The sequence below is a fragment of the Pristiophorus japonicus genome, chromosome 22, assembly GCF_044704955.1.
Source record: "Pristiophorus japonicus isolate sPriJap1 chromosome 22, sPriJap1.hap1, whole genome shotgun sequence".
NCBI classification, from domain to species: Eukaryota; Metazoa; Chordata; class Chondrichthyes; family Pristiophoridae; genus Pristiophorus; species Pristiophorus japonicus.
The window spans coordinates 63280485-63307240 of record NC_091998.1 but is presented as its reverse complement, the minus strand read 5'-3'; the positions used below and the strand labels follow the sequence as shown (position 1 = coordinate 63307240).

Sequence of the window (26756 nt, the reverse complement as noted above, 5' to 3'; positions counted from 1 at the left end):
TTGCCTGAGACCTGTCCTTATATACCTGTCTCTTGCAAGTGCACCCCTGGTGGTAAGGTATGCTGGTGGTTACAGGTCATATCTTATTACAGTCATGTATAGCATGTTAGGATACAGTTATATATAATAATGTAAGATACATGACATCACCCTCCCCCAAGGTCTTATTGTCTTTATAGGTTCAGTCTCTCAGGTGGTCTACGCTCTCGCGTGGACCGTCTGAGTTGTGGTTCAGTTGTTTGCCTTGGTGTCTGTTTTTCTTTGGGTGTGGTTGCTGGTATCTCGCCTGGGCTGTCTGTTTCGATTGGTGTGATTGTTGTTGACTCGCCTGGGCTGTCTGTTGGGATTGCCCTTTCCTCAGGTTGTTCCCTCTGTCTGTCCACCAGGTGTGGTGCAAGTTCCACATTGTAGTCTGCCTCTGGTTCCGCAGTGCTGTTGGTAAATCTGCTTTTGACTTGGTCTACATGCCTCCGGCAGGTTTTGCCATTGTCCATTTGTACTACCAGTAGCCTGTTTCCTTCCTTGCCTGTTACTGTCCCTGCAAGCCATTTGGGACCCCTGCCATAGTACAAACACTTTGTCCCCTATCTCATTCCATCTCCCCCTCGAATTTCTGTCATGGTACTCAGTCAGCTTACGGCGCTTTGCCTCAACGATTTCGTGCATGTCTAGGAGGATTAATGAGAGCCTTGTTTTTAAAGTCCTTTTCATCAACAGTTGTGCGGGGGGGATCCCAGTCAGTGAGTGCAGACGAGATCTGTATGCCAGCAGCAGTCGCGACAGGTGACCCTGCAGCGTGAGACCTTGGATTTTAAGCATGCCTTGTTTAATGATTTGCACTGCTCTCTCCGCCTGGCCGTTGGAGGCCGGCTTGAACGGTGCCGTCTTGATGTGATTTATGCCGTGGTCAATTATAAAGTCTTGGAATTCTGCGCTTGTGAAGCATGGACCATTGTCACTGACCAATATGTCAGGGATTCCGTGCGTTGCAAACATGGTTGCGAGGCTCTCCACAGTGGTGGAGGTTGTGCTCGAGTTTAAAATGGTGCATTCGATCCACTTTGAAAATGCATCTACAGCTACGAGGAACATTTTGCCCATGAATGGGCCCGCATAGTTTACGTGCACCCGCGACCACGGTTTGGTAGGCCAGGGCCAGGGGCTCAGTGGAACCTCTCTGGGGGCATTGCTGAGTTGGGCACAAATGGTGCACCTTTGGACACAGAGCTCCAAGTCCGCGTCAATACCAGGCCACCAGACATGGTATCTGGCTATGGCCTTCATGAGAACGACCCCCGGGTGCTCGCGGTGGAGCTCCCGGACAAATGCCTCTCTGCCTTGCAGAGGCATGACTACTCGGTTGCCCCACATCAGGCAGTCTGCTTATAGTGACAGCTCATGCATGCGCCTGTGAAAGGGTTTTAATTCCTCGGGGCAGGCATCGCGGGCCTCTGCCCAGTCACCGGTTAGGACACATCTTTTTACTAAGGATAACGTGGGGTCGCTGGCCGTCCAGGCTCTGATTTGGCGAGCCGTCATGGGCGAACCTGTGGACTCAAAGGCATTGATTGCCATGACTATCTCACAGTCCTGTTCGTCAAACCCTTCCGTGGTCGTAAGGAGTAGCCTGCTGAGCGCGTCAGCACAGTTGTCTGTGCTTGGTCTGTCGTAGTCGTAGGACGCCAGCATGAGTGCCCACCATTGAATTCGCGCCGAGGCGTTGGCGTTTATTGCCTTGCTCTCGGATAGGAGGGACGTGAGGGGTTTGTGGTCGGTTTCTAACACGAACTTGGCCCCGAAAAGGTATTCGTGCATCTTTTTGACACGGTACACGCACGCGAGCGCCTCCTTCTCTACCATTCTGTACCCGCGCTCCGCCCGCGAACGTGACCTGGAGGCATAAGCTATGGGTTATAATTTGCCCGCACTATTGACATGTTGCAAAACGCACCCGATCCCATACACTGACGCATCGCATGTAAGAACTAGCTTTTTACCTGGGTCAAAGAAAGACAAAACACTGTTGGAACACAGAAGGTTGCGTGCCTTATTGAAGGCGCATTCCTGGGCATCCCCCCAAAACCAATCGCACCCCTTCCTGAGTAGCACGTGGAGAGGCTCCAGCAGCGTGCTTAAGTTCTGCATAAAGTTCCCAAAGTAATTGAGTAGCCCGAGAAAGGCGCGCAGTTCTGAGACATTCCGGGGCCTGGGTGCCAGGCGAATTGCTTCTGTTTTGGACTCTGTTGGGCGGATTCCATCAGCGGCAATCCTTCTGCCCAAAAATTCAACCTCGGGTGCGAGAAACAGACACTTGGATTTCTTGACTCGTAGGCCTACCCGATCCAACCGCTTTAGTACTTCCTCCAAATTACATAGATGGGAGTCGGTGTCCCTGCCCGTGATAAGTATGTCGTCTTGAAATACAACTGTCCCCTGGATGGACTTGAGCAGACTCTCCATGTTGCGCTGGAATATGGCAGCTGCCGACCTGATGCCGAATGGGCATCGATTGTACATGAAAAGGCCTCAATATGTGTTGATGGTGGTGAGTAGCTTGGATTCCTCAGTCAATTCTTGCGTCATATACGCAGATGTGAGGTCTAGTTTTGAGAAAAGTTTACCTCCAGCCAATGTGGCAAATAAGTCCTCCACTCTGGTACTGATCCTGTAGGGAGACTCTGTTTATGGTAGATTTGTAGTCCCACAGATTCGTAAGGATCCATCAGGCTTCATGACTGGGACGATGGGACTTGCCCAGTCGCTAAATTCCACAGGTGATATAATGCCTTCCCGCAGAAGCCTGTCTAGTTTGTGTTCAATCTTTTCCCTCATCACATAGGGTACAGCTCTGGCCTTGTGATGGACCGGTCTAGCATCCTGTGTGATGTAGATTTTGACTTTGGCCCCTTTGAAAGTGCCCACATCTGGCTGAAAGAGATGTTCAAATTGCTTTATAACTGTTGAGCAGGAGGTCCGTTCCTCTAATGACATGGCATGGACATCATCCCATTTCCAGTTCAGTTTTGCCAGCCAGCTTCTCCCCAGCAGTGCTGGGGGGTTTCCGGGGACAATCCACAGAGAAAGTCGGTTCACTGTCCCTTTGTGTGTTACAGAGAGCATGGCACTGCCGAGGACTGGTACGATTTCTTTGGTATAGGTCCTTAGTGTGGTGTCGACCCTTGTGAGTTTTGGTCTGTCTCTTTTATGCGGCCACAGTTGTTCAAATTGTTTAGCAGGGGACGTTAAGGTCAAAAAAGAAAGAGACCCGTAATTTTTTAACTTCAGTAATTGAAGTAAGATGTGAATAAGAACTAAAAAGTTAGTCTTATGTTTAGACTTTTTAGCAAACAGCCTGCTGAAATTGACATCCCCTTGACGAGTGCCCACCCCCACACCTCCAGCACAGACCTGTTCCATTATTCAAAGTGTTCCCAAAGAATGAGCTGCGTCTGGCTGATCTCTCTTGAGCTTCTCTCAGTTTGTAGTTGATTGCTCGCATTGTGGGTTGATGAGGTGTGAACGGCTGTTCCTGTGGCTTCTGCCTGCTGTCGAGAGCCTGTTCTCCCGGTTTTGTCTGTGTGTGGGGGTAGCAGCTTGTTCAGTGCTGTGAACTTCTTGTTCCGATATTTCGATGGTTGTCGTACCTGCATTGTAAATCCACCTCGTTTCTTCTTCCCCTACCAAGAATGTCTGTGCAACCAGTGCTGCTGTCTCTAAGGTCAGTTCTTGGTCTCTATGAGCTTTCGGAATATGCCTGCGTGGCCTATTCCTTCAATGAAAAAGTCTCTCAGCATTTCTCTCCTCAGTTCATCGGAGACTAACATAAACTAGCCAACCTCCGAAGTTCCGCCACGAAGTTGGGTATGCTCTGGCCCACACAGCGTCTGTAGTTGTAGAACCTGTGTCTGGCCATGTGTAGGCTGCTCGCTGGCTTCAGGTGTGCTCAATTCTTCAAACGACTTGCTTGCTGGTTTCTCGGGTGCCAACAGATCCTTCATTAAAGCGTATGTTTTCGAGCCACAGCTGGTCAAGAGATGGGCTCTTCTCTTGTCTGCCTTATCGTCGCCCAGCCAGTCTTTGGTTACAAAGCTTTGCTGGAGCCTTTCTATAAAGTCCTCCCAATTGTCTCCCGCATTGTACTTTTCATCTGATCCGTTGTTCGCCATTCTGTGGATTCTGTAATCCAGTAACTCGTCGCCACTGTAAAGTCCTGTCCCCTCAGTACAGATTCACACGAGGCATGTAGTGAAGTCAAGGTCACTCTGGACCTGCACCTTTATTTCACAGCTCTGGAATGCTGCACTTGCCTGAGACCTGCCCTTTTATACCTGTCTCTTGCAAGTGCACCCCTGGCGGTAAGGTATGCTGGTGGTTACAGGTCATATCTTATTACAGTCATGTATAGCATGTTAGGATACAGTTATATATAATAATGTAAGATACATGGGCATCGGAGGGACTGGAGTGCATCATCACCCCTCGCAACCAAATTTTAATTTGACCGTTAATATAAAAGCAAAATACTTTGGATGCTGGAGTCTGAAATGAAAAGGGAGAATGCTGCAAACCTCAGTGGGTCAGGCAGCCTCTGTGCAGACTGTAGGGACCTTTCGTTAACTTTGTTAACTCTGTTTTTTGCTCCACAGACGCTGTCCAACCTGCTGACATTTCTAGCATTCTCTGATTCTATTTAATTTGACCGTTTAAGGTTCACAAAGATTTTTATTTGTTAATTTGTGGGTTCTAGTGTGCCTTGAATAAGGGGGCTCTCTGCTTTATCTGTTCATTAAAATAGTTGCATCTTCATCGAGAAGGTCCTTTTCTGTATTTAATGGTCTGTCTTCTGCTTTTAGTGATGCATAGTCTGTGATATCGAGGCGGCGATGCTACGTCACTGGTTTAAACTGAGGAGTGTGTGAATGTGCAACAACTGGAGCAGTATAGCTCTCACCCCAGTGACGAGAAACTTGTGGCTTGGCATCCAATGGCACAGTGTTAACTTTATTGCACGGTCGTGGTTTGTCTTGCCCGCTCTATTGATTGGCATCTCGCATTCAGTGCGAGGATCGCCCGGTCTGTCCTAAGCCAGCTTGTCTCAGCCAAGGTGGTGCCAGGGTACTTGGGCAACAATTGGGCTCAGTGTCCCTGTATTAGGTGGGTGGTGGGGTTCCCTGCTCCTGATCATCATCCAGTGGCTCCTGTTGGAAAGTGCGTGTGTGGACTTTTGAGGATAAGATTGTGGTCAGTGTGTGACATCTCCATAAACTGCCCACATTCACCGACCACTCTCGCTCACACGCAGATCACACTGGTGCATCATCATCATAGACAGTCCCTCGGAATCGAGGAAGACTTGTTTCCACTCTTGCTTCCACTCTTAGGTGACTGAACAGTCCAATACGAGAACCACAGTCTCTGTCACAGGTGGGACCGACAGTGGTTGAGGTTAAGGGAGGGTGGGACTGGTTTGCCGCACGCTCCTTCCGCTGCCTGCGCTTGATTTCTGCATGCTCTTGACGACGATACTCGAGGAGCTCAGCGCCCTCCCGGATGCACTTCCTCCACTTAGGGCGGTCTATGGCCAGGGACTCCCAGGCGTCAGTGGGGATGTTGCATTTTATCAGGGAGGCTTGTAACGTTTCCTCTGCCCACCTTTGGCTCGTTTGCCGTGAAGGAGTTCCGAGTAGAGCGCTTGCTTTGGGAGTGTCGTGTCTGGCATGCGGACAATGTGGCCCTGCCCAGCGGAGCTGATCAAGTGTGGTCAGTGCTTCAATGCTGGGGATGTTGGCCTGGTCGAGGACGCTAACATTGGTGCGTCTGTCCTCCCAGGGGATTTGTAGGATCTTGCAGGGACATCGTTGGTGGTATTTCTCCAGCGACTTGAGGTGTCTACTGTACATGGTCCATGTCTCTGAGCCATACAGGAGGGCGGGTATTACTACAGCCCTGTAGACCATGAGCTTGGTGACAGTTTTGAGGGCCTGGTGCAAGGTCCTGAAGGACTGGCCCTCCATGAAGTCAGTGCATGCTGCAGGGAACTGTTTGATGCAGTGGGCTGCGGAGTACCAGCTAGCAGATTGCAGCCTGTCAGTAGAGACTTATTAGCATCCTCACTGCGCACGAACTGGAGAATGAAGCTAACACTGCCGCCATGGCCGCCGGGTCAGGTTTATTTATTTTTTTATTATTTTTTTGTTTTTTGTCCTTTTGAATTTGTTTTTTTTTAAACAGACTGCTCTAGCAAATTTTTTGTTGCAGTCCACTAGATTTCATAGAAAGAAAAAGTGACCAGAAGCCAGCCAGTCTTGCCGCGAGGAGCCCGGCACACACGGGCCGACAACTGCGAAGCGTGCGACCGGCTCGTTCGTTACCGTGACTACTTTTGGTGCTGGTGTGAACCTGGGAGAGCAGCCGGGTGGTGTGTGTGTGTATGAGAGAAACAGGACACCAGGGGCTGACTGACTGACGAGGGCACCTAACGCCTTGCGTTTGTTTGTGAACTTTCCAAGGAAACATTCCAATTGTATAATCTTACAGCACAGAAGGATGCCATTCAGCCCATCGTGACCGTGTGGGCTGTTTGAAAGAGCTGTCCAATTAATCCCACTCTCTCCCCTGCTCTTTCCCCATACCCCTTGCAAACGTTCTCCCCTTCAAATATTTATCCAGTTCTCTATTTGAAAGTTACGATTGAGCAATGTTCCAAACAATCACTTCATTTGTGCTTTGGTTTAAAAATAGTGTTTTTTGTGAATTTGGGAATGAGCTGTTTTATATACAACTCTGATAATTCTCAATATAAAAAGGAACATATTAACCAATAAACAGGAATAGGTGACGACAGCGCATATTCTATTTTTTTTTCTTTGCACGCGTTCCCTAACCTCACTCATGGCTCTTTGTGTGGTATCTGCACATTTTTATGATTATTTGGGACGCCTGTATATACAAATACAAGGGAATCCTCCAACCTCCAAGGCTGCCTCCACTTTCCTGTCGTCAAACAGAAAGTTTATGCTGAAGGTTTTTTTTTTGAAGACTGAGTGTTCAAAATCCTACAAACGCAGGGTTTCCGGCACATTCCAGAACTGTTCCCTGTTTATTTGCATTTTTATTTAAAAACTGTTTTTAAAGGGGATTTTTCCCCCCAAAGAATTTGTTGAAATAACCTATAAAATATTTTGTACTTGTTTAATATATATCGACCCAATGTAAATAAAACACAAAAGTACTCTGACTTTGCTTAGTATTAATTTTGTTTGTGATCCTGTAAATAACCGGTACCCGGGTGGGAGAGATTACAGGGACGGGCTGGAGTCTGATTGAAGGGTTTGGAGATGTTTTGTGTCCAGTAATGGATACCCAGGAGTGAGTTACAGACTGGGTCCTAATACAGGAGTTTGGTTAGTTTATACATAGAATCTATAATGCATACCACATGGTTGCAATTTGGTCGAGGAGTTCAGCGAATGGGAGAATGGCTTATAAAAGATCTTCAAAGATGAGGTAAGGTGCCTTTAATTGTCTTTCTGAGATCTGCTGTCATGTGAATAATAAGAAGACACGGGGAAGTGATTTCAAAGTTGTCACCTAAACTCGCCAATCTTGTGGCTGTTGTAAAAGTCTGAAGATTTGCCCTTGTGGTTTGTATGAGCTGATCTTTGTATTGGTAAACTGAAAAGGGTAGCAGGCCATGATAGAAAGAGTTGGGGATTACACGGGATATACGGCACAGAAACAGGCCATTCGGCCCAACCAGTCCATGCCGGCGTTTATGACCCACTCGAGCCTCCTCATCTAAATCTATCAGCATAACTCTCTATTCCCTTCTCCCCCATATGTTTATCCAGCCTCCCCTTAAATGCATCGATACTATTCGCCTCAACCCCTCCCTGTGGCAGCGAGTTCCACATTCTCACCGCTCTCTGGGTAAAGAAGTTTCTTCTGAATTCCCCATTGGATTTCTTGGTGACTATCTTATATTGATGGTCTCTAGTTATGCTCCTCCCCACAAGTGGAAACATTCTCTCTCTATCCACTCTATCAAAACCTTTCATCATTTTCAAGACCTCTATTAGGTCACCCCTCAACCTTTTTTTTTTCCCCCTCCAAGAGAAAAGATGATAGCACAAAAAATGAAGAAGTGACTATTAGGTGACGTCATTGCTGTTTTTTTTTTAAAAACACAGATGGTAGAAAGGTCTGATTGTAGGAAAAGAATGAGTTATAGAGGGAAATGGTGCACTTGATTTCAACACTGGGAGGAGGGGTAGCGTGTCGGACGGGCTATCTGGAGCCGAGAGAATGAGAAGGATTGCACCACACGGCAGACTAGAGGTGAAGGGCAGTTATCTATCAGACAACAAGATGTTTTCTGCATCCTGTCGAGGGGCCCCGAGGGTCTGCCCAGATGTGAAAATGTGGTGCAATAAGAACATAAGAATTAGGAACAGGAGTAGGCCATCTAGCCCCTCGAGCCTGCTCCACCACTCAACAAGATCATGGCTGATCTGGCCGTGGACTCAGCTCCACTTACCCGCCCGCTCCCCGTAACCCTTAATTCCCTTATTGGTTAAAAATCTATCTGTGATTTGAATACATTCAATGAGCTAACCTCAACTGCTTCACAGATTCACAACCCTCTGGGAGAAGAAATTCCTTCTCAACTCGGTTTTAAATTGGCTCCGAGTGTGCCCGGATGTGGAATTAGTATTTGTCCAAAATAGATTTTATGATATTATGAATGATCGGAAAAGCAGCATTTGGCTGTACCTGCCCTGGGAGTGTTTGATGGGACAGTGTAGAGGGAGCTTTACTCTGTACCTAACCCCCTGTACCTGCCCCGGGAGTGTTTGATGGGACGTGTAGAGGGAGCTTTACTCTGTATCTAACCACGTGCTGTACCTGCCCTGGGAGTGTTTGATGGGACAGTGTAGAGGGAGCTTTACTCTGTACCTAACCCGTGCTGTACCTGCCCTGGGAGTGTTTGATGGGACAGTGTAGAGGGAGCTTTACTCTGTACCTAACCCGTGCTGTACCTGCCCTGGGAGTGTTTGATGGGACAGTGTAGAGGGAGCTTTACTCTGTATCTAACCCCCTGTACCTGCCCCGGGAGTGTTTGATGGGACGTGTAGAGGGAGCTTTACTCTGTACCTAACCCGTGCTGTACCTGCCCTGGCAGCGTTTGATGTGAATGCTGGGTGTTTTAAGAACATAAGAAATAGGAGCAGGAGTAGGCCAAACGGCCCTTCGAGCCCGCTCCGCCGTTTAATACGATCATGGCTGATCCACTTCCCTGCCCGCTCCTCATAACCCCTTATTCCCTTTTCGGTTCAGAAACTGTATCTCTGTCTTAAATATATTCAATGTCCCGGCTTCCACAGCTCTCTGAGGCATCGAATTCCAGATTTACAACCCTCTGAGAAGAAATTCCTCATCTCAGTTTTAAATGGGCGGCCCCTTATTCTAAGATCATGCCCTCTAGTTCTAGTCTCCCCCACCAGTGGAAACATCCTCTCTGCATCCACCTTGTCGAGCCCCCCTCATAATCTTATACGTTTCGATAAGATCACCTCTCATTCTTCTGAATTCCAATGAGTAGAGGCCTAACCTACTCAACCTTTCCTCATAAGTCAACCCCCTCATCTCCAGAATCAACCTAGTGAACCTTCTCTGTACTGCCTCCAAAGCAAGTACAGGTGCAGCATCCAAAATCCGGAGTTCCAGAATCCAGAATGTTCCGGAATCCGGATTGATTCATGGATCCGTAAAATGTTCCAGAATCCGGACCGGACGACCCTGCCCGACCTTGGGGCCTCGCTTCGCCGCCACGGGGCCTGACCACGCGAACACCTCCTCAGCGGGCCCCGGACAGCTCCTCGGCCCCCCCCTCCCCAACGTTCCGAAATCCAAAAATACCTAAACCTGGGCTCGTGTGTTTTCAAAGTCCAGATAAACGCAAATCCGAAACAGCTTCGGTCCCGGGTTTGGGACGCTGCACCTGTATATCCGTTCTTAAATATGGAGAGCAAAACTGCGCGCAGTACTCCAGGTGTGGCCTCACCAATACCCTGTATAACTGTAGCAAGACTTCCCTGCTTTTATACTCCATCCCCTTTGCAACAAAGGCCAAGATTCCATTGACCTTCCTGATCACTTGCTGTACCTGCATACTATCCTTTTGTGTTTCAAGCACCAGTACCCCCAGGTCCCGCTGTACTGCGGCACTTTGCAATCTTTCTCCATTTAAATAATAACTTGCGCTTTGATTTTTTTCTGACAAAGTGCATGACCTCACACTTTCCAACATTATACTCCATCTGCCAAATTTTTGCCCACTTAGCCTGTCTGTCCTTTTGCAGATTTTGTGTGTCCTCCACACATTGCTTTTCCTCCCATCTTTGTATGGTCAGCAAACTTGGCTACGTTACACTCAATCCCTTCTTCCAAGTCGTTAATATAGATTGTAAATAGTTGGGGTCCCAGCACTGATCCCTGTGGCACCCCACCAGTTACTGATTGCCAACCCGAGAATGAACCATTTATCCCGACTCTGTTGTCTGTTAGTTAGCCAATCCTCTACCCATGCTAATATTACCCCCAACCCTGTGAACTTTTAGTAACCTTTTATGTGTCACCTTGTCAAATGCCTTCTGGAAGTCCAAATACACCACATCCACTGGTTCCCCTTTATCCACTGATTCCCCTTTATCCACCGGTTCCCCTTTATCCACCCTGTTCGTTACATCCTCAAAGAATTCCAGCAAATTTGTCAAACATGACTTCCCCTTCATAAATCCATGCTGACTCTGCTTGATTGAATTGTGCTTTTCCAAATATCCTGCTACTGCTTCTTTAATAATGGACTCGTTTCCAACCACAAATGTCAGGCTAACTGGTTTTTGTCTATCTTTTTTTTTAAATAGGGGCGTTACATTTGCAGTTTTCCAATCTGCTGGGACCTCCCCAGAATCCAGGGAATTTTGGTAAATTACAATCAATGCATCCACAATCCCTGCCACTACTTCTCAAGACCCTAGGATGCAAGCCATCAGGTCCAGGGGATTTATCTGCCTTTAGTCCCATTATCTTACTGAGTACCACCTCCTTCGTGATTGTGATTGTGTTAAGTTCCTCCCCCCCTATCCACTGTTGGGATATTTTTAGTGTTCTCTACCGTAAAGTCTGATACAAAATATTTAATAGTTTCTATGCCTCAGCAGTCAGCATCCTTTATCTTCATCAGCACAAAGATAATAAGACCATAAGAAATAGGAGCAGGACTAGGCAATTTGGCCCCTCATGGCTGATCTGATCTTAGGCTTAGTTCCACTTCCCTGCCCGCTCCCCATAACCCTTCACTTCCTACTTGGAAAAAGAGCTCTAAACAGTTAAGGAACAGATGAAAACCGACTTGCGTTTCATATAAATTTCCCATGTGTTTTAATTATGTTTAAAACAGTAGCATGAACAAACTGCTTCAACAGTAGTCTGGTAATACAGTGATATCTACTTCGGGCACTCATCGGCATTCCATCCGCTCTGGATTCCTCATTCGTTCGGCTTTAAAAAAGGATGATTCTGAACAAATTTTTTTTTTTTTAAATCACAAAGGCAGTAAAACCATCATTGTGCAAATCACTCCCAGTCGAACATGCACCATTTAGCTCGGACCCGTGCAGTCAGTGTGGACAGGGATCCTGAGCACTGCCGAGAACTGCCCATTGCATTTGAGGCAAATACTTTACAATCAAATCATGTGAACAAAAGAAAGTACAGTAGTTATAAACACTTTCGGGCTGGCGTTTGCATCAAAAGAAGATTTGTCGATGGTGCTTTTTTTTTACGCTACGTTGTGCCCCTAAAATGAATGAATGAGTGCCACTTACTGCTCCCGACTCCCACAGGTCTCGACATTCCACACAGTTTGTTGCATTTGAAAATCTGGAACATTATACTCGGCGAGTGGCAGGCTGTAGATGGTAACATCACACCCTCTCACTGCAAACTGTAGCCAGCAGTAACTCGAGCTGCTTTCTCAGGGGCCTTCGAGGGTGCTTATGCTGCCTGGAGGAAAACTCAAATCACCTTACACGCGCGTCCTGGACCAATATTTAAGCTTCAATCAACGGATTACCCAGTCATTATCAAACTGCTGTGTGTGGGAGCTTGCTGTGCACAAATTGGCTGCCTTGTTTCCTACATTACAACAGTGACTACACTTCAAACAGTACTTCATTGGCTGTAAAGCACTTTTGGGACATCCACTGGTCGTTAAAGGCGCTATATAAATGCAAGTCTTTCTTACACGTTTGATTTTATTTTGAACAAACCTGACCCATCCTTAACTTCTACTGACCAATCCTACACCCGAGTATTGTCACTGGGTTTACTTCGCAAGAAAAAGGGGGGGGGGGGGAAAAAAAAGGACTTTAATGTTGTGCGATACTTAAATTCATCACCTCAAATGACTCCCAGGACCAGTGACAGCCCTATCCCCATCTGTACTTCACCCAGCTCAGTGCTTGCTCCACAAGTATGAAAGTGCACAATCTGGAAATGCACTGCTGGGTGTTTTAAAGTGGAGAGTTATGTGAACGTTTTCCACACCCGGTGGTATGGTGTTGAAATCCCAATGACAGCACCACTTCCCGCCCCCACTTTTTACATTTCATTCCATTTGCAACAGATGGTGGAAATATTTTCCGCTGCACACTCTTACCCCACAAAAAATTACAACAGTGACTGCATTTCAACGAGTGCTTCATTGGCTGTAAAGCCCTTTGGGATGTCCCATGGTGGTGAGAGGTGCTATATAAATGCAAGTCTTTCTTTTAGGACGTGTGGAATTACTCAAAAGCCTTGTATGAATCCAACAACACCATCAACTTTGAAGGTCCAAGGAAGGTCATGGGAGATACAGATTGGCACCTTGCCCATTATACTGACAAACCTTTTCAAAACGACATGCAATTTTGTATGTGTAGCAGAGCGATGGAACACTCAACCAGCAGCACAAAATGACACCTTTTCGTTCTTGGAATTGTTCCCAAATTGACCCCCGTGCCCCCCCCCCCCACTCCCGCTCCAATCCATGTGCTCGGACGCACATGATCCGGTTCACAGCCCCAGTTCTATATTCTGCCGTCGGGAAGCACCTCGGGAATGCTCAACTCCATTCCGGCAGGTTTGTGCGACCGGTTTGAAGTGGCTCACACACGGGGAAACCGCGTGTGAAATAATGGTCAGAATGAGAGAGAGCAAGAAAAAAAGACATTAAATACGGCTTCAACTATCAGCATCAGTATAAATCATGGAGTCCAGTCTATGCAACAAAAAAAAAATCAAAATTCAGGTAGAATGAAGATCTCAAATGAGAGCGAGAATGCTGGCACTGGGTAGCAGGTCAGGCAACAGTTGGGAGAGCGTGACCTTTCAAGTTGTACCTCCAAGTTTATCGAAGGATCGCACCCTGAGGGACTCTTTCTTCCCCCCACCCCCCCGCAATGCACTCACCAACCCCCACCCCCCACACCCACCACTTCCCCAATCCCCACACCAACCCACACCCCACCCAACCCCCCAAACCCAACCCCCACCCCCACATCACAATCTTTCCTCTTCAGATGCTGAGCAACTTTGCAGCAATGTTTTACTTAAGTTAAGCGGCTCATTGTGCACTAATGTTCTTGGTTGTACACACCTCCCCTCTCCCCCCACCCCATATCGTGGTTTTACATTGGTTAAAGGGCTGCTCATCTTAAACAAAGGGGGGTCAGTTATGCTGGTCCCCTTCCTCACCCCGCCCCCAAATTACAAAACAACCCAGCAGTGGCGCCTGGAAAACTCGGCCAGTCACACCTGACCCGTTGGTGGTAGCGGTCATCGCCAGCGTCCCGCGACACACATTGGCTGGGCCGCTGACGGAACCATTCGAGGTACGAACCGAAACCGTTAGAACAGCCCCCATCCTCACAAGGGAGGTACTCCACGCCTCCACGCCCCCCGCGCCTCCCCCGCCCCGCCCCGCCCCCCCACCCCCCGCGAAAAATGAGGCCTTTTACACATCTATTCCAAACCCGAATCGCTACCGGTCCCAAATTCCTCTGCATATTTCTCTCTAACCAAATCCCTCTCACCACAAACAGCTACTCATTTTAACACAAAAGTACAAAACATTAAGTGCCACTGCTCTCTACCCCGGAGAACAAACACAGATAGAAGTAACAGACTCACGACACAGGAAGCAGCAGCATCCTTTGCACACACCTTCTCTCCTCAGTGAGTGTGGATTTTTTGTAGTATTTTTGTTTTTAAATGGGGAACAGTCACAAAACGATTTCCTTCCTCAATTCAGTTTTGCTCATTTTGATCTTTCGTTGTTTTGAAGTGACCTGTGACAGTGGTCTGCTCATCGACTCAAAATATGCTCGCAAACATTGTTACCGCTCTGCCACCTCCGCTGGCTTGGTCTGAGGAACGCTGCGAGATTCTCGGCAATATTTCGGGAGAAGCAGCTGAGCTGGGGATGTGCAGAGTCCCCCCCACACGGCAAAGAGGGGGCTAAATTAGTGGGGGGGGGGGGGGGGGGGGGGGAGGCGAGGGGGAACAGAATAACGGCGCAAATCTGACAATCTCCTTCCACCACCGTTGGCTTTTTGAGATCGGGTTATTTCTGCAGCACGGCTTACCCCGGGGGGGAGGTCGTATACCAGGAAACTCCTTCGGCTAAGTGCGAGGCTAATTCTTCACCATTACAACCTTCTCCCTCCCTCTTCCACAACAGCAGCGCTCGCCTATCGCCCAAGTCAAGCAGCGAGACAGAGCGGATGCTCCTCGAGTATAATGTAGGTGTGCGTCGAGTAAGGTGCGCGGGTCACCCCCCAACCCCCCCCCCTGCAAAGCAGGAGGACCCAGAAGTAACGTTAAAGAAGCACACCGCTGATGATCCAGTCAGTGAGGCATCTCCGATAGAGGAAAAGAAACGTGCTGTGTCTGTTCCCGAGTGCGGAGGGGCGGAGATTGTTTAAGTGCCGCCCGGCCCTCAGTAGAAGCGTTTGCGGCTCTGGTCATGCCACTTCTGGAAGATGATGATTCCAATCACAGCGAGCACCATAACTCCGATAAGCGAGAAGAAAATGATGAAGAACAGCGTCACCCCACTCATCGGCTCGTAATCCAGATCATCTGTTTTGAAGAAAGAAAGACTTGCATTTATATAGCGCCTTTCACAACCACCGGACATCTCAAAGCGCTTTACAGCCAATGAAGTACTTTTGGAGTGTAGTCACTGTTGTAATGTGGGAAAGGCCACAGCCAACTTGCACACAGCAAGCTCCCACAAACAGCAATGTGATTATCTGGTCATTATCTGTTTTTGTTATGTTGATTGAGGGATAAATATTGGCCCAGAACACCGGGGATAACTCCCCTGCTCTTCTTCAAAATAGTGCCATGGGATCTTTTACGTCCCTGAGAGAGCTGAAAGACGGCACCTCCGACAGTGCAGCACTCCCTCAGCACTGCACTGGGAGTGTCAGCCTAGCTTTATGTGCTCAAGTCCCTGGAGTGGGACTTGAACCCACGACCTTCTGACTCCGAGGCGAGCGCGCTGCCCACTGAGCCACAGCTGACACACAAACAAAATCACACAAGTAAGTGGCACTGCGTGACTGTGCATCGAGTGATGGGATCACAGTCTGGGCTCACGCAGGAAGAACTGCACCTGTTGGATATCTGTAGCCAACCAACGCCTCAATTTTACAGCTCTCAGCCTGGTGTTCAAATCCCTCCCTGGCTTCGCTCCCTCCCTAACTCCAACCTCCTCCAGCCCCACAACCCTCCGAGATTTCGTTGGAACAGAGGAGGCCGAAGGGAGAGCTTGCTGAGGTATATAAAATGATGAAGGGATAGGACAGACCTATTTCCCTTCGCAGAGAGGTCAACAACCAGGGGGCATAGATTTAAAGTGATTGGTAGGAGGTTTAGAGGAGAGTTGAGGGGAAATGTCTTCACCCAGAGGGTGGTGGGGGTCTGGAACTCACGGCCTGAAAGGGTGGTAGAGGCAGAAACCCTCACCACATTTAAAAAGTACTTGGATGTGCACCTGAAGTGCCGTAACCTACAGGGCTACGGTCCGAGAGCTGGAAAGTGGGATTAGGCTGGGTAGCTCTTGGTCGGCCGGCACGGACACGATGGGCCGAATAGCCTCCTTCCGTGCTGTAAATCTCTGTGATTCTGCGTTTCTCCAATTCTGGCTTTTTGTTCACCTCCACTTCTTTCATCCCACCACTGCTAGAGAGGGAACTCCAGCCCCAAGCTCTGCAGTTCCCTCTCTAAACCTCCGCTCCTTTAAGACACTCCTTAAAACCTGCCTCTTTGACCAAGCTTTTGGCGTCAAATATTGTCTGGTTACACAACTGCAAAGCATCGTGGGACGTTTTACTAAGTTAAATGAAGGGACTGGCAGAGCAGAAATAAAACTCGATCATGTTTCTATGACTATGGGCTTCAATCAACTGCCGGACTTCCTGCTTGAAATCAATCCCTGCTCCTCGCAGTTAGACTCCCTTTTGTGAAACGGTGCTGCATGTTTACCAAGCTAATGCCAATGTGTGTCTTGGCCCCTCTGCACGTGCCCGGGAATGAACTCGCTTCCTGCACCACAGGTGTATTTACATTTGGCTGAACAGGTCCGTTCCATCCCGTTGGAAAGTGATTGATGGTGCAGCTGTGTGCGTTCCAGTTACACGCGCCTGGTCCACATGGACAAAGGCACAGCAATGGCAAGCATCCCCATCACAGGAAAACCGCTTCTGCAGTCAGTCCGAGTACAGTATCCCCGGGTTAGCATCCCGACCCGTGGCCATGGTGCAATGAAGCGACTGTCGTTAAAATGAAGGAGAATTGTCGGTCTCACTTGCCCCGGGATGACTGTCGCTCGTAGCTAAGCAGCGATGTTATTTCACAACACACCATCAATAAAGAGCAGGTTTTGTCCTTTGAAGCCAAGCTCTACAGGTAAGCCACACCACACAGTTTCCGTTGAGAGGCAGCAACTCCTGCACAAGTACTGTAGTGCTATTCGGGTCGGGATTGACTTCAGGCAAGAGCTGATCGCCTCGAGGATTTAGTCTCGCAGTTTGGGCTTCATGCCAGGTATAAGTTAAAACATAACTGATGCCACAAGGTTCACACCACTCCACTATTGGCAGCTGCAATGTATTTGCTTCAGGGGCTCTTTGCTTAAGAATTCATAGCAACACATAGAAACATAGAAAATAGGTGCAGGAGCAGGCCATTCGGCCCTTCAAGCCTGCACCACCATTTAATATGATCATGGCTGATCATGCAACTTCACTATCCCATTCCTGCCTTCTCTCCATACCCCTTGATCCCTTTAGCCATTATTGCTATTAAGAATTAGTTGATTTATTAGCAAAGGGTTTAACAATCACACGACACATTACCAGTTCATCCACCAGGCTCACAACCACCTGCCCCATCGTGGATCCCCCGAACCCAACTGGCTGGGGTTTTATTGAGTCTTGTGAACATCACGTGACTGGCTAAGCCACTCCCAACTCAACAAACCTGTAAGCATCCTCACAACTGCAGTGTGCGTGACTTCAGCTCCCGAAACTTCTCATCCTTTAAGACGCTCCCTTTAAAACTTACCCCCTTGACCAAACTTTTAGCTCACCTGGCTCGGTGTCATATTGTCTGATAACGCCCTGTGACACACATTGGAAAGTTTAACTACCTCAAGGGCTCTGTATAAAAAGCAAGTTGTTGTGGCTATTAAAAAATATTTGTTCATGCGATGTGGGCATCTCTGGTAAGAACATAAGAAACAGGAGCAGGAGTTGGCCATACGGCCCCTCGAGCCTGCTCCACCATCCTGGCCTCAACTCCACTTCCCCGCCCGCTCCTCATAACCCTCAAGGCCGGCATTTATTGCCCATCTCTAACTGCCATCGAGAAGGCAGTGGTGAGCCGCCGCCTTGCACCGCTGCAGCCCGAGTGGTGAAGGTACGAACATAAGAAATAGGAGCAGCAGTAGGCCATACGGCCCCTCGAGCCTGCTCCGCCATTTAATACGATCATGGCTGATCTGATCATGGACTCAGCTCCACTTCCCCGCCCGCTCCCCATAACCCCTTATCGGTTAAGAAACTGTCTATCTCTGTCTTAAATTTATTCAATGTCCCGGCTTCCACAGCTCTCTGAGGCAGCGAATTCCAGATTTACAACCCTCAGAGAAGAAATTCCTCCTCATCTCAGTTTTAAATGGGCGGCCACTTATTCTGAGACTATGCCCCCTAGTTCTAGTCTCCCCTATCATGGAAACACCTACAAGGTAGATGTTTGGTACAATTGAGTGTCTCGCTGGGCCATCTCAGAGGGCAGTTAAGAGTCAACCACATTGCTGTGGTTCTGGAGAAACACATAGGTCAGACTGGGTAAGGACTGCAAATTTATCTTCCTTAAAAAGACATTAGTGAACCCGATGAGTTTTTAACGACAATACAGTCGCCATTACTAACGCGAGCTTTTTTTTTTAAATTCCAGATTTATTTAATTAAATTAATTTAAATTCCCCAGCTGCCGTGGTGGGATTTGAACTCATATTTCCGATCAGCTGGACCTTAACTGGCATTGGTACACTGCTGAGTGAGCTTTGTGTACACAAACATGCCTGACCAGAGAGGGACACCATGCTGGCCCCAGTCCAGCACTGCACAGTGAGAGGCTAAAGTGAATCACGGGTTGTGATGGGGAGCGGAGGGGAGAGAGTTTTAAGAATTCCTTCTTCAGTCTCTGCATTTAACCTGTACAAGAAACAGCTTTCTGGTTTTTAAACAGATTCTCATTTTTGGTCTCCTAATCTGAGGAAGGACGTTCTTGCTATTGAGGGAGTGCAGCAAAGGTTCACCAGACTGATTCCCGGGATGGCAGGACTGACATATGAGGAGAGACTGGATCAACTGGGCCTGTATTCACTGGAGTTTAGAAGGATGCGAGGGGATCTCATAGAAATATATAAAATTCTGACGGGATGGGACAGGTTAGATGCAGGAAGAATGTTCCCGATGTTGGGGAAGTCCAGAACCAGGGGTCACAGTCTAAGGATAAGGGGTAAGCCATTTAGGACTGAGATGAGGAGAAACTTCTTCACTCAGAGAGTTGTTAACCTGTGGAATTCCCTACCGCAGAGAGTTGTTGAGGCCAGTTCATTGGATATATTCAAAAGGGAGTTAGATATGGCCCTTATGGCTAAAGGGATCAAGGGGTATGGAGAGAAAGCAGGAAAGAGGTACTGAGGCGAATGATCAGCCATGATCATATTGAATGGTGGTGCAGGCTCGAAGGGCCGAATGGCCTACTCCTGCACCTATTTTCTATGTTTCTATGTGTTCTCATTTTAGAATCCGTTATATCTGGAACTTTTCAGTTCTGACAAAGGGTCACAGACCCAAAAAGTTAACACGTTTTCTCTCTCCACAGATGCTGCCTGACCCGCTGAGATTTCCAGCATTTTCTGTTTTTAAGATAACTGGCAAAAGGACCAGAGGGGGAGATGAAGAGAAATATTTTTACGCAGCGTGCTGTGATCTGGAACGCGCTGCCTGAAAGGGCAGTGGGAGCAGATTCAATAGTAACTTTCAAAAGAGGGTTGGATAAATACTGGAAGGGCAAAATGTGCGGGGCTGTGGGGAAAGGGCAGGGGGAGTGGGACTAATTGGAGAGCTCTTTCAAAGAGCCGACACAGGAACGATGGGCCGAATGGCCTCCTGCTGTGCTGTGTCATTCGATTCAAGATGCTGAGGGGGTTCGGCAGGGTAGATGCAGAGAGGATGTTTCCCCTCGTGGGGGAATCTAGAACTAGGGGGCATATAGTTTAAGAATGGGGGGGGGGGTTGCCCATCTGGAACTGAGATGAGGAGGAATTTCTTCTCTCAGAGGGTTGTAAATCTGTGGAATTCTCTGCCCCAGAGAGCTGTGGAGGCTGGGTCATTGAATATATTTAAGGCGGAGAGAGACAGATTTTTGAGCGATAAGGGAGTCAAGGGTTATGGGGAGCGGGCAGGGAAGTGGAGCTGAGTCCATGATCGGATCAGCCATAATCTTATAGAATGGCGGAGCAGGCTCGAGGGGCTAAATAGCCCACTCCTGCTCCTATTTATGTTCTTATGATTTTCTCTCCCTACGGCATTGTTGAAATTCCACGTCGTCACCTTTCTCGGCTTGCGGAAAGTCGGGATGATTTTCCCTTACCTGCTCGCAGGCCGAAGTTGGCCACGCTCGGAATCAGCACTTCCTCATCCTCTTCCTCAGGCGTTCTTTCCACCGTCAGCTGGTAGACTTTTAGTGATATAATGTCGTGATTATCTACAGGAAAAAAAAACAAGATTCACAGATCCACATCAGCCATCAGTGCCAATCATCACGGGGAAAGCTCTTTGGGAGTTCCGATACCGCACTAGGAGGGAGCGACAGACCCGGCAATTTGATCCAAACCTTCGGGATTGTGGGGGCAACTCAACACGTAGCGTGCACTTCCCAACGGGAATAATCAGGAGTGGAAACCGTGACCCCTCTGTCTCCTCTTCCTCGCCTAGAGGCTATTTATAGGGGGGGGGGGGGGGGGAGGAAGGAAGGGAGGGAGGGAGGGAGGGAGGGAGGAAGGGAGAAGGGAGGGAGGGAGGGAGAAGGAAGGGAGGGAGGGAGAAGGAAGGGAGGGAGGGAGAAGGAAGGAAGGGAGGGAGAAGGAAGGAAGGGAGGGAGGGAGAAGGAAGGAAGGAAGGGAGGGAGGGAGAAGGAAGGAAGGAAGGGAGGGAGGGAGAAGGAAGGGAGGGAGGGAGGGAGAAGGAAGGAAGGGAGGGAGGGAGGGAGAAGGAAGGGAGGGAGGGAGAAGGAAGGGAGGGAGGGAGAAGGAAGGGAGGGAGGGAGAAGGAAGGGAGGGAGGGAGAAGGAAGGGAGGGAGGGAGAAGGAAGGGAGGGAGGGAGGGAGAAGGAAGGGAGGGAGGGAGAAGGAAGGGAGGGAGGGAGAAGGAAGGGAGGGAGGGAGAAGGAAGGGAGGGAGGGAGGGAGAAGGAAGGGAGGGAGGGAGAAGGAAGGGAGGGAGGGAGAAGGAAGGGAGGGAGGGAGAAGGAAGGGAGGGAGGGAGAAGGAAGGGAGGGAGGGAGAAGGAAGGGAGGGAGGGAGAAGGAAGGAAGGGAGGGAGGGAGAAGGAAGGGAGGGAGGGAGGGAGAAGGAAGGGAGGGAGGGAGAAGGAAGGGAGGGAGGGAGAAGGAAGGGAGGGAGGGAGGGAGAAGGAAGGGAGGGAGGGAGGGAGAAGGAAGGAAGGGAGGGAGGGAGGGAGAAGGAAGGGAGGGAGGGAGGGAGGGAGGGAGAAGGAAGGGAGGGAGGGAAAAGGGAGGGAGGGAGGGAGGAAGGAAGGAAGGAAGGGAGGGAGGGAGGGAGGGAGGAAGGGAGGGAGGTAGGAAGGAAGGAAGGGAGGGAGGTAGGAAGGGAGGGAGGGAGGGAGAAGGAAGGGAGGGAGGGAGGGAGGAAGGGAGGGAGGAAGGAAGGGAGGGAGGAAGGGAGGAAGGAAGGGAGGGAAGGAAGGGAGGGAGGGAGGAAGGGAGGGAGGGAGGGAGGGAGGAGGGAGGGAGGGAGGAAGGAAGGAAGGGAGGGAGGAGGGAGGGAGGGAGGGAGGGAGGAAGGGAGGGAGGGAGGAAGGGAGGGAGGAAGGAAGGGAGGGAGGTAGGAAGGAAGGAAGGGAGGGAGGTAGGAAGGGAGGGAGGTAGGAAGGAAGGGAGGGGAGGTAGGAAGGAGGGAGGGAGAAGGAAGGGAGGGAGGGAGGAAGGGAGGGAGGAAGGAAGGGAGGGGAGGAAGGGAGGGAGGGGAGGAAGGAAGGAAGGGAGGGAGGGAGGGAGGAAGGGAGGGAGGGAGGGAGGGAGGGAGGAAGGAAGGGAGGGAGGGAGGGAGGGAGGGAGGGAGGAAGGGAGGGAGGGAGGGAGGAAGGAAGGAAGGAAGGGAGGGAGGGAGGGAGGGAGGGAGGAAGGAAGGGAGGGAGGGAGGAAGGGAGGGAAGAAGGGAGGGAAGGGAAGAAAGAAGGGAAGAAGAGGGGGGGGGCGGGAGGGCCGGGAGGAAGGGGGAGGGGGGGGGGAGAGGAGAGGAAGATGGGTGGGAGGAAGGGGGAGGGGGGGGGAGAGGAGAGGAAGATGGGTGGGAGGAAGGGGGATGGGGGGAGGAAGGACGAACATTTATATAGCGCCTTCCACGACCACTAATCGGCACAAAGCACTTTACAGCCAATGAAGTACCTTTGAAATGTAGCCACTGTTGTAATGTGGGAAACACAGCAGCCAATTTGCACACAGCAAGCTCCCACAAACAGCACTGTGATAATGACCCGATAATCTGTTTTTGTTATGTTGGTTGAGGGATAAATCTTGGCCAGGACACCGGGGATAACTCCCCCTGCTCTTCTTCAAAATAGTGCCGTGGGATCTTTTACATCCATCTGAGAGAGCAGATTGAATGTCTTGGTTGAATGTCTGGTCCGAAGGATAGACTAGAACCTAGTGTTCGGAGCTTACACTCCTTTATTTACAGAGACACACATTACAGACCGTGCACCCCCCAAGATAAGCATTCCCCATTTCCTGACCTGCTCCAGTGTATATGAACACAAGAGTCCCCACTAGATACCCAGCACCTGAACACCATTAACAATGAACAACTTACTGAAATGAGTGGTACAGCAACAAACCCCCAGGGCATCCAAAATACTGCAGAGAGAGAGAGAGAGAGAGTGGAAGAGGATGGAAAAGATGACGAGTTATCGATGAACTTTGGGCCATGGATGGGAAGCAAAGAGAAGAACTATAGCGGTAGGAAATAGTTCAAACTTGCTGTGAAAATTATATAAGTGGAAATGAGAAGATCTCCATAGACGGTCCCTCGAGCGAGGATGACTTGCTTCTACGAGAGCTCACAGATGTTTCGATGAAGGACCTGATGTTCCAGGCCTGAACTCCAGTTGAGGGGGTGGAAGATGCCTGTGGGTGGATTTTTTTTAACGTGGGGTGACCGTTGCACACCAGCCACCACACGGGCTTGACAGAGCGAGGTCTTGGTCCAGTGGCAAGGATTAACCAGGACGACAGGAGACCTGCTCTGCTGCACGGACCTAGTGTGCACACATATCGCACAGTGTGGGCTGGGCCCGTGCTGCCCCTGGGCCCTCGCCTCTTCTGGGCCCCGTACCCTCATTCGCCGCACCTCCGCCCACGATGTTCCAGGGGGCGCTCCAGCTCTATTTATAACCCCGACCTGCGATGGTGTTCTCACACAGGTCGGGGCAGCCCACAATGTTAGAGGCCTGTGGTGTTTGTGCACAAAGTGTTGAAGGTGACAAGACAGGTTAACAAAGTACAAAGGGATCCTGGGCTTTATAAATAGAGGCACACAGTACAAAAGCCAGGAATTTACGCTAAACCTATAAAACACTAGTTTGGCCCCAGCCGGGGGATTGTGTCCAATTCTGGGCACCGCACTTTAGGAAGGATGTGAAGGCCTTGGAGAGGGTGCGGAGAGAGATTTACGAGATTGGTTCCAGGGATGAGGGACTTCAGTGACGGGGATAGACTGGAGAAGCTGGGGTTGTTCTACTTGGAGCAGAGAAGGTCGAGAGGAGATTTGATCGAGGTGTTTAAAATCGAGAGGGGTCTGGACAGAGTAGATCGAGAGAAACTTTCCAATGGCTGACAACCAGAGGGCACAGATTTATAGCAGAAGAATCAGGTGACATTTTTTCACCTCGCATTTAGGAAGGATAGACAGAATGGAAAAGGAGGTGGGGTGGCGTTGCAGGTTAAAGAGGAAATTAATGCAATAGTAAGGAAGGACATTAGCCTGGATGATGTGGAATCGGTATGGGTGGAGCTACGGAATTCCAAAGGGCAGAAAACGCTAGTGGGAGTTGTGTACTGACCACCAAACAGTAGTAGTTGGGGACAGCATCAAACAAGAAATTAGGGATGCGTGCAATAAAGGTACAGCAGTTATCATGGGCGACTTTAATCTACATATTGATTGGGCTAATCAAACTGGTAGCAATGCGGTGGAGGAGGATTTCCTGGAGTGTATTAGGGATGGTTTTCTAGACCAATATGTCGAGGACCCAACTAGAGAGCTGGCCATCCTAGACTGGGTGATGTGTAATGAGAAGGGACTAATTAGCAATCTTGTTGTGCAAGGCCTCTTGGGGAAGAGTGACCATAATATGGTAAAATTCTTTATTAAGATGGGGAGTGACACAGTTAATTCGGAAACTAGGATCCTGAACTTAAGGAAAGGTAACTTCGATGGTATGAGGCGTGAATTGGCTAGAGTAGACTGGCAAAGGATACTTAAAGGGTTGACGGTGGATAAGCAATGGCAAATATTTAAAGATCACATGGATGAACTTCAGCAATTGTACATCCCTGTCTGGAGTAAAAATAAAACAGGGAAGGTGGCTCAACCATGGCTAACATGGGAAATTAAGGAGAGTGTTAAAGCCAAGGAAGAGGCATTTAATTTGGCTAGAAAAAGCAACAAACCTGAGGATTGGGAGAAATTTAGAATTCAACAGAGGAAGACTAAGGGTTTAATTAAGAGGGGGGAAATAAGAGTACGAGAGGAAGCTTGCAGGGAACATAAAAACTGACTGCAAAAGCTTCTATAAATATGTGGGGAAAAAAAAGTTAGTCAAGACAAACATAGGTCCCTTGCAATCGGATTCAGGTGAATTTATAACGGGGAACAAAGAAATGGCAGACCAATTGAACAAATACTTCGGTTCTGTCTTCACGAAGGAAGACACAAATAACCTTCCGATTGTACTAGGGGACTGAGGGTCTAGTGAGAAGGAGGAACTGAAGGATATCATTATTAGGCGGGAAATTGTGTTAGGGTAATTGATGGGATTGAAGGCCGATAACTCCCCGGGGCCTGATAGTCTGCATCCCAGAGTACTTAAGGAAGTGGCCCTAGAAATAGTGGATGCATTGGTGATCATTTTCCAACAGTCTATCGACTCTGGATCAGTTCCTATGGACTGGAGGGTAGCTAATGTAATACCACTTTTTAAAAAAGGGAGAGAGAAAACGAGGAATTATAGACAGGTTAGCCTGACATCGGTAGTGGGGAAAATGTTGGATTCAATCATTAAGGATGAAATAGCAGCGCATTTGGAAAGCAGTGACAGGATCGGTCCAAGTCAGCATGGATTTATGAAAGAGAAATCATGCTTGACGAACCTTTTGGAATTTGTTGAGGATGTAACTGGCAGAGTGGACAAGGGAGAACCAGTGGATGTGGTGTATTTGGACTTTCAAAAGGCTTTTGACAAGGTCCCACACAAGAGATTGGTGTGCAAAATCAAAGCGCACGGTATTGGGGGTAATGTACTAACATGGATAGAGAACTGCTTGGCAGACAGGAAGCAGAGAGCCGGGATAAACAGGTCCTTTTCAGAATGGCAGGCAGTGACTAGTGGAGTGCCGCAGGGCTCAGTGCTGGGACCCCAGCTACTTACAATCTACATTAATGATTTAGATGAAGGAATTGAGTGTAATATCTCCAAGTTTGCAGACACTAAACTGGATGGCGGTGTGAGCTGTGAGGAGGATGCTAAGAGGCTACAGTGTGACTTGGACAGGTTAGGTGAGTGGGCAAATGCATGGCAGATGCAGTATAATGTGGATAAATGTGAGGTTATCCATTTTGGGGGAAAAAACACGAAGGTAGATTATCTGAATGGTGGCAGATTAGGAAAAGGGGAGGTGCAACGAGACCTGGGTGTCATGATTCAGCAGTCGCTGAAAGCTGGCATGCAGGTACAGCAGGCGGTGAAGATGGCAAATGGTATGTTGGCCTTCATAGCTAGGGGATTTGAGTACAGGAGCAAGGAGGTCTTACTGCAGTTGTACAGGGCCTTGGTGAGGCCTCACCTGGAATATTGTGTTCAGTTTTGGTCTCCAAATCTGAGGAGGGACGTTCTTGCTATTGAGGGAGTGCAACGAAGATTCACCAGACTGATTCCAGGGATGGCTGGACTGTCATGAGGAGAGACTGGATCAACTGGGCCTTTATACATTGGAGTTTAGAAGGATGAGAGGGGATCTCGTAGAAACGTTTAAGATTCTGACGGGACTGGACAGGTTAGATGCGGGAAGAATGTTCCCGATGTTGGGGAAGTCCAGAACCAGGGGTCATAGTCTTAGGATAAGAGGTAGGCCATTTAGGACTGAGATGAGGAGAAACTTCTTCACTCAGAGTTGTTAACCTCTGGAATTCCCTGCCGCAGAGAGTTTTTGATGCCAGTTCATTGGATATATTCAAGAGGAAGCTAGATATGGCCCTTACGGCTAAAGGGATCAAGGGGTATGGAGAGAAAGCAGGAAAGGAGTACTGAGGGAATGATCAGCCATGATCTTGTTGAATGGTGGTGCAGGCTCGAAGGGCCGAATGGCCTACTCCTGCACCTATTTTCTATGTTTCTGTTTATGTAACGAGTGGTTAGGATTTGGAATGCACTGCCTGATATGGCGGTGGATACAGGTTCAATAGTAGCCTTCAAAAGTGAATTGGATAAATACTTGAGGGAGAAAAAATTGCAGGGATGTGGAGAAAGAGCGGGGGACTGGAACTAACGGGATTGCTCTTCGAAAGAGCCGGCGCAGACTCGATGGGCCGAATGGCCTCATTCTGTGCTGTTCTAT

The 26756-nt window shown here is 49.0% G+C and overlaps 2 protein-coding genes across 4 annotated transcripts in view; one reads left to right on the top strand and one right to left on the bottom strand.

Moving 5' to 3' along the window:
• Positions 1 to 7217, top strand: part of LOC139234651 (myoferlin-like) — a 183475-nt gene extending 176258 nt beyond the window's left edge. The window contains exon 53 of the mRNA XM_070865333.1: positions 6232 to 7217. Within this exon, the coding sequence (XP_070721434.1) occupies positions 6232 to 6288 (57 nt within the window). The 3' untranslated portion in view covers positions 6289 to 7217. The remainder of the gene's footprint in view (positions 1 to 6231) is intronic.
• Positions 7218 to 13607: 6390 nt separating this feature from the next.
• The window catches only part of LOC139235104 (VIP36-like protein), a 56745-nt gene continuing 43596 nt past the window's right edge, over positions 13608 to 26756 (bottom strand). For all 3 annotated transcript variants that reach the window (XM_070866270.1, XM_070866267.1, XM_070866268.1), the window contains 2 exons: positions 20278 to 20391; positions 13608 to 15186 (listed from right to left, as the gene is read on the bottom strand). In XM_070866270.1, coding sequence (XP_070722371.1) covers positions 15044 to 15186; positions 20278 to 20391 — 257 coding nt within the window. In that variant the 3' untranslated portion in view covers positions 13608 to 15043. The remainder of the gene's footprint in view (positions 15187 to 20277; positions 20392 to 26756) is intronic.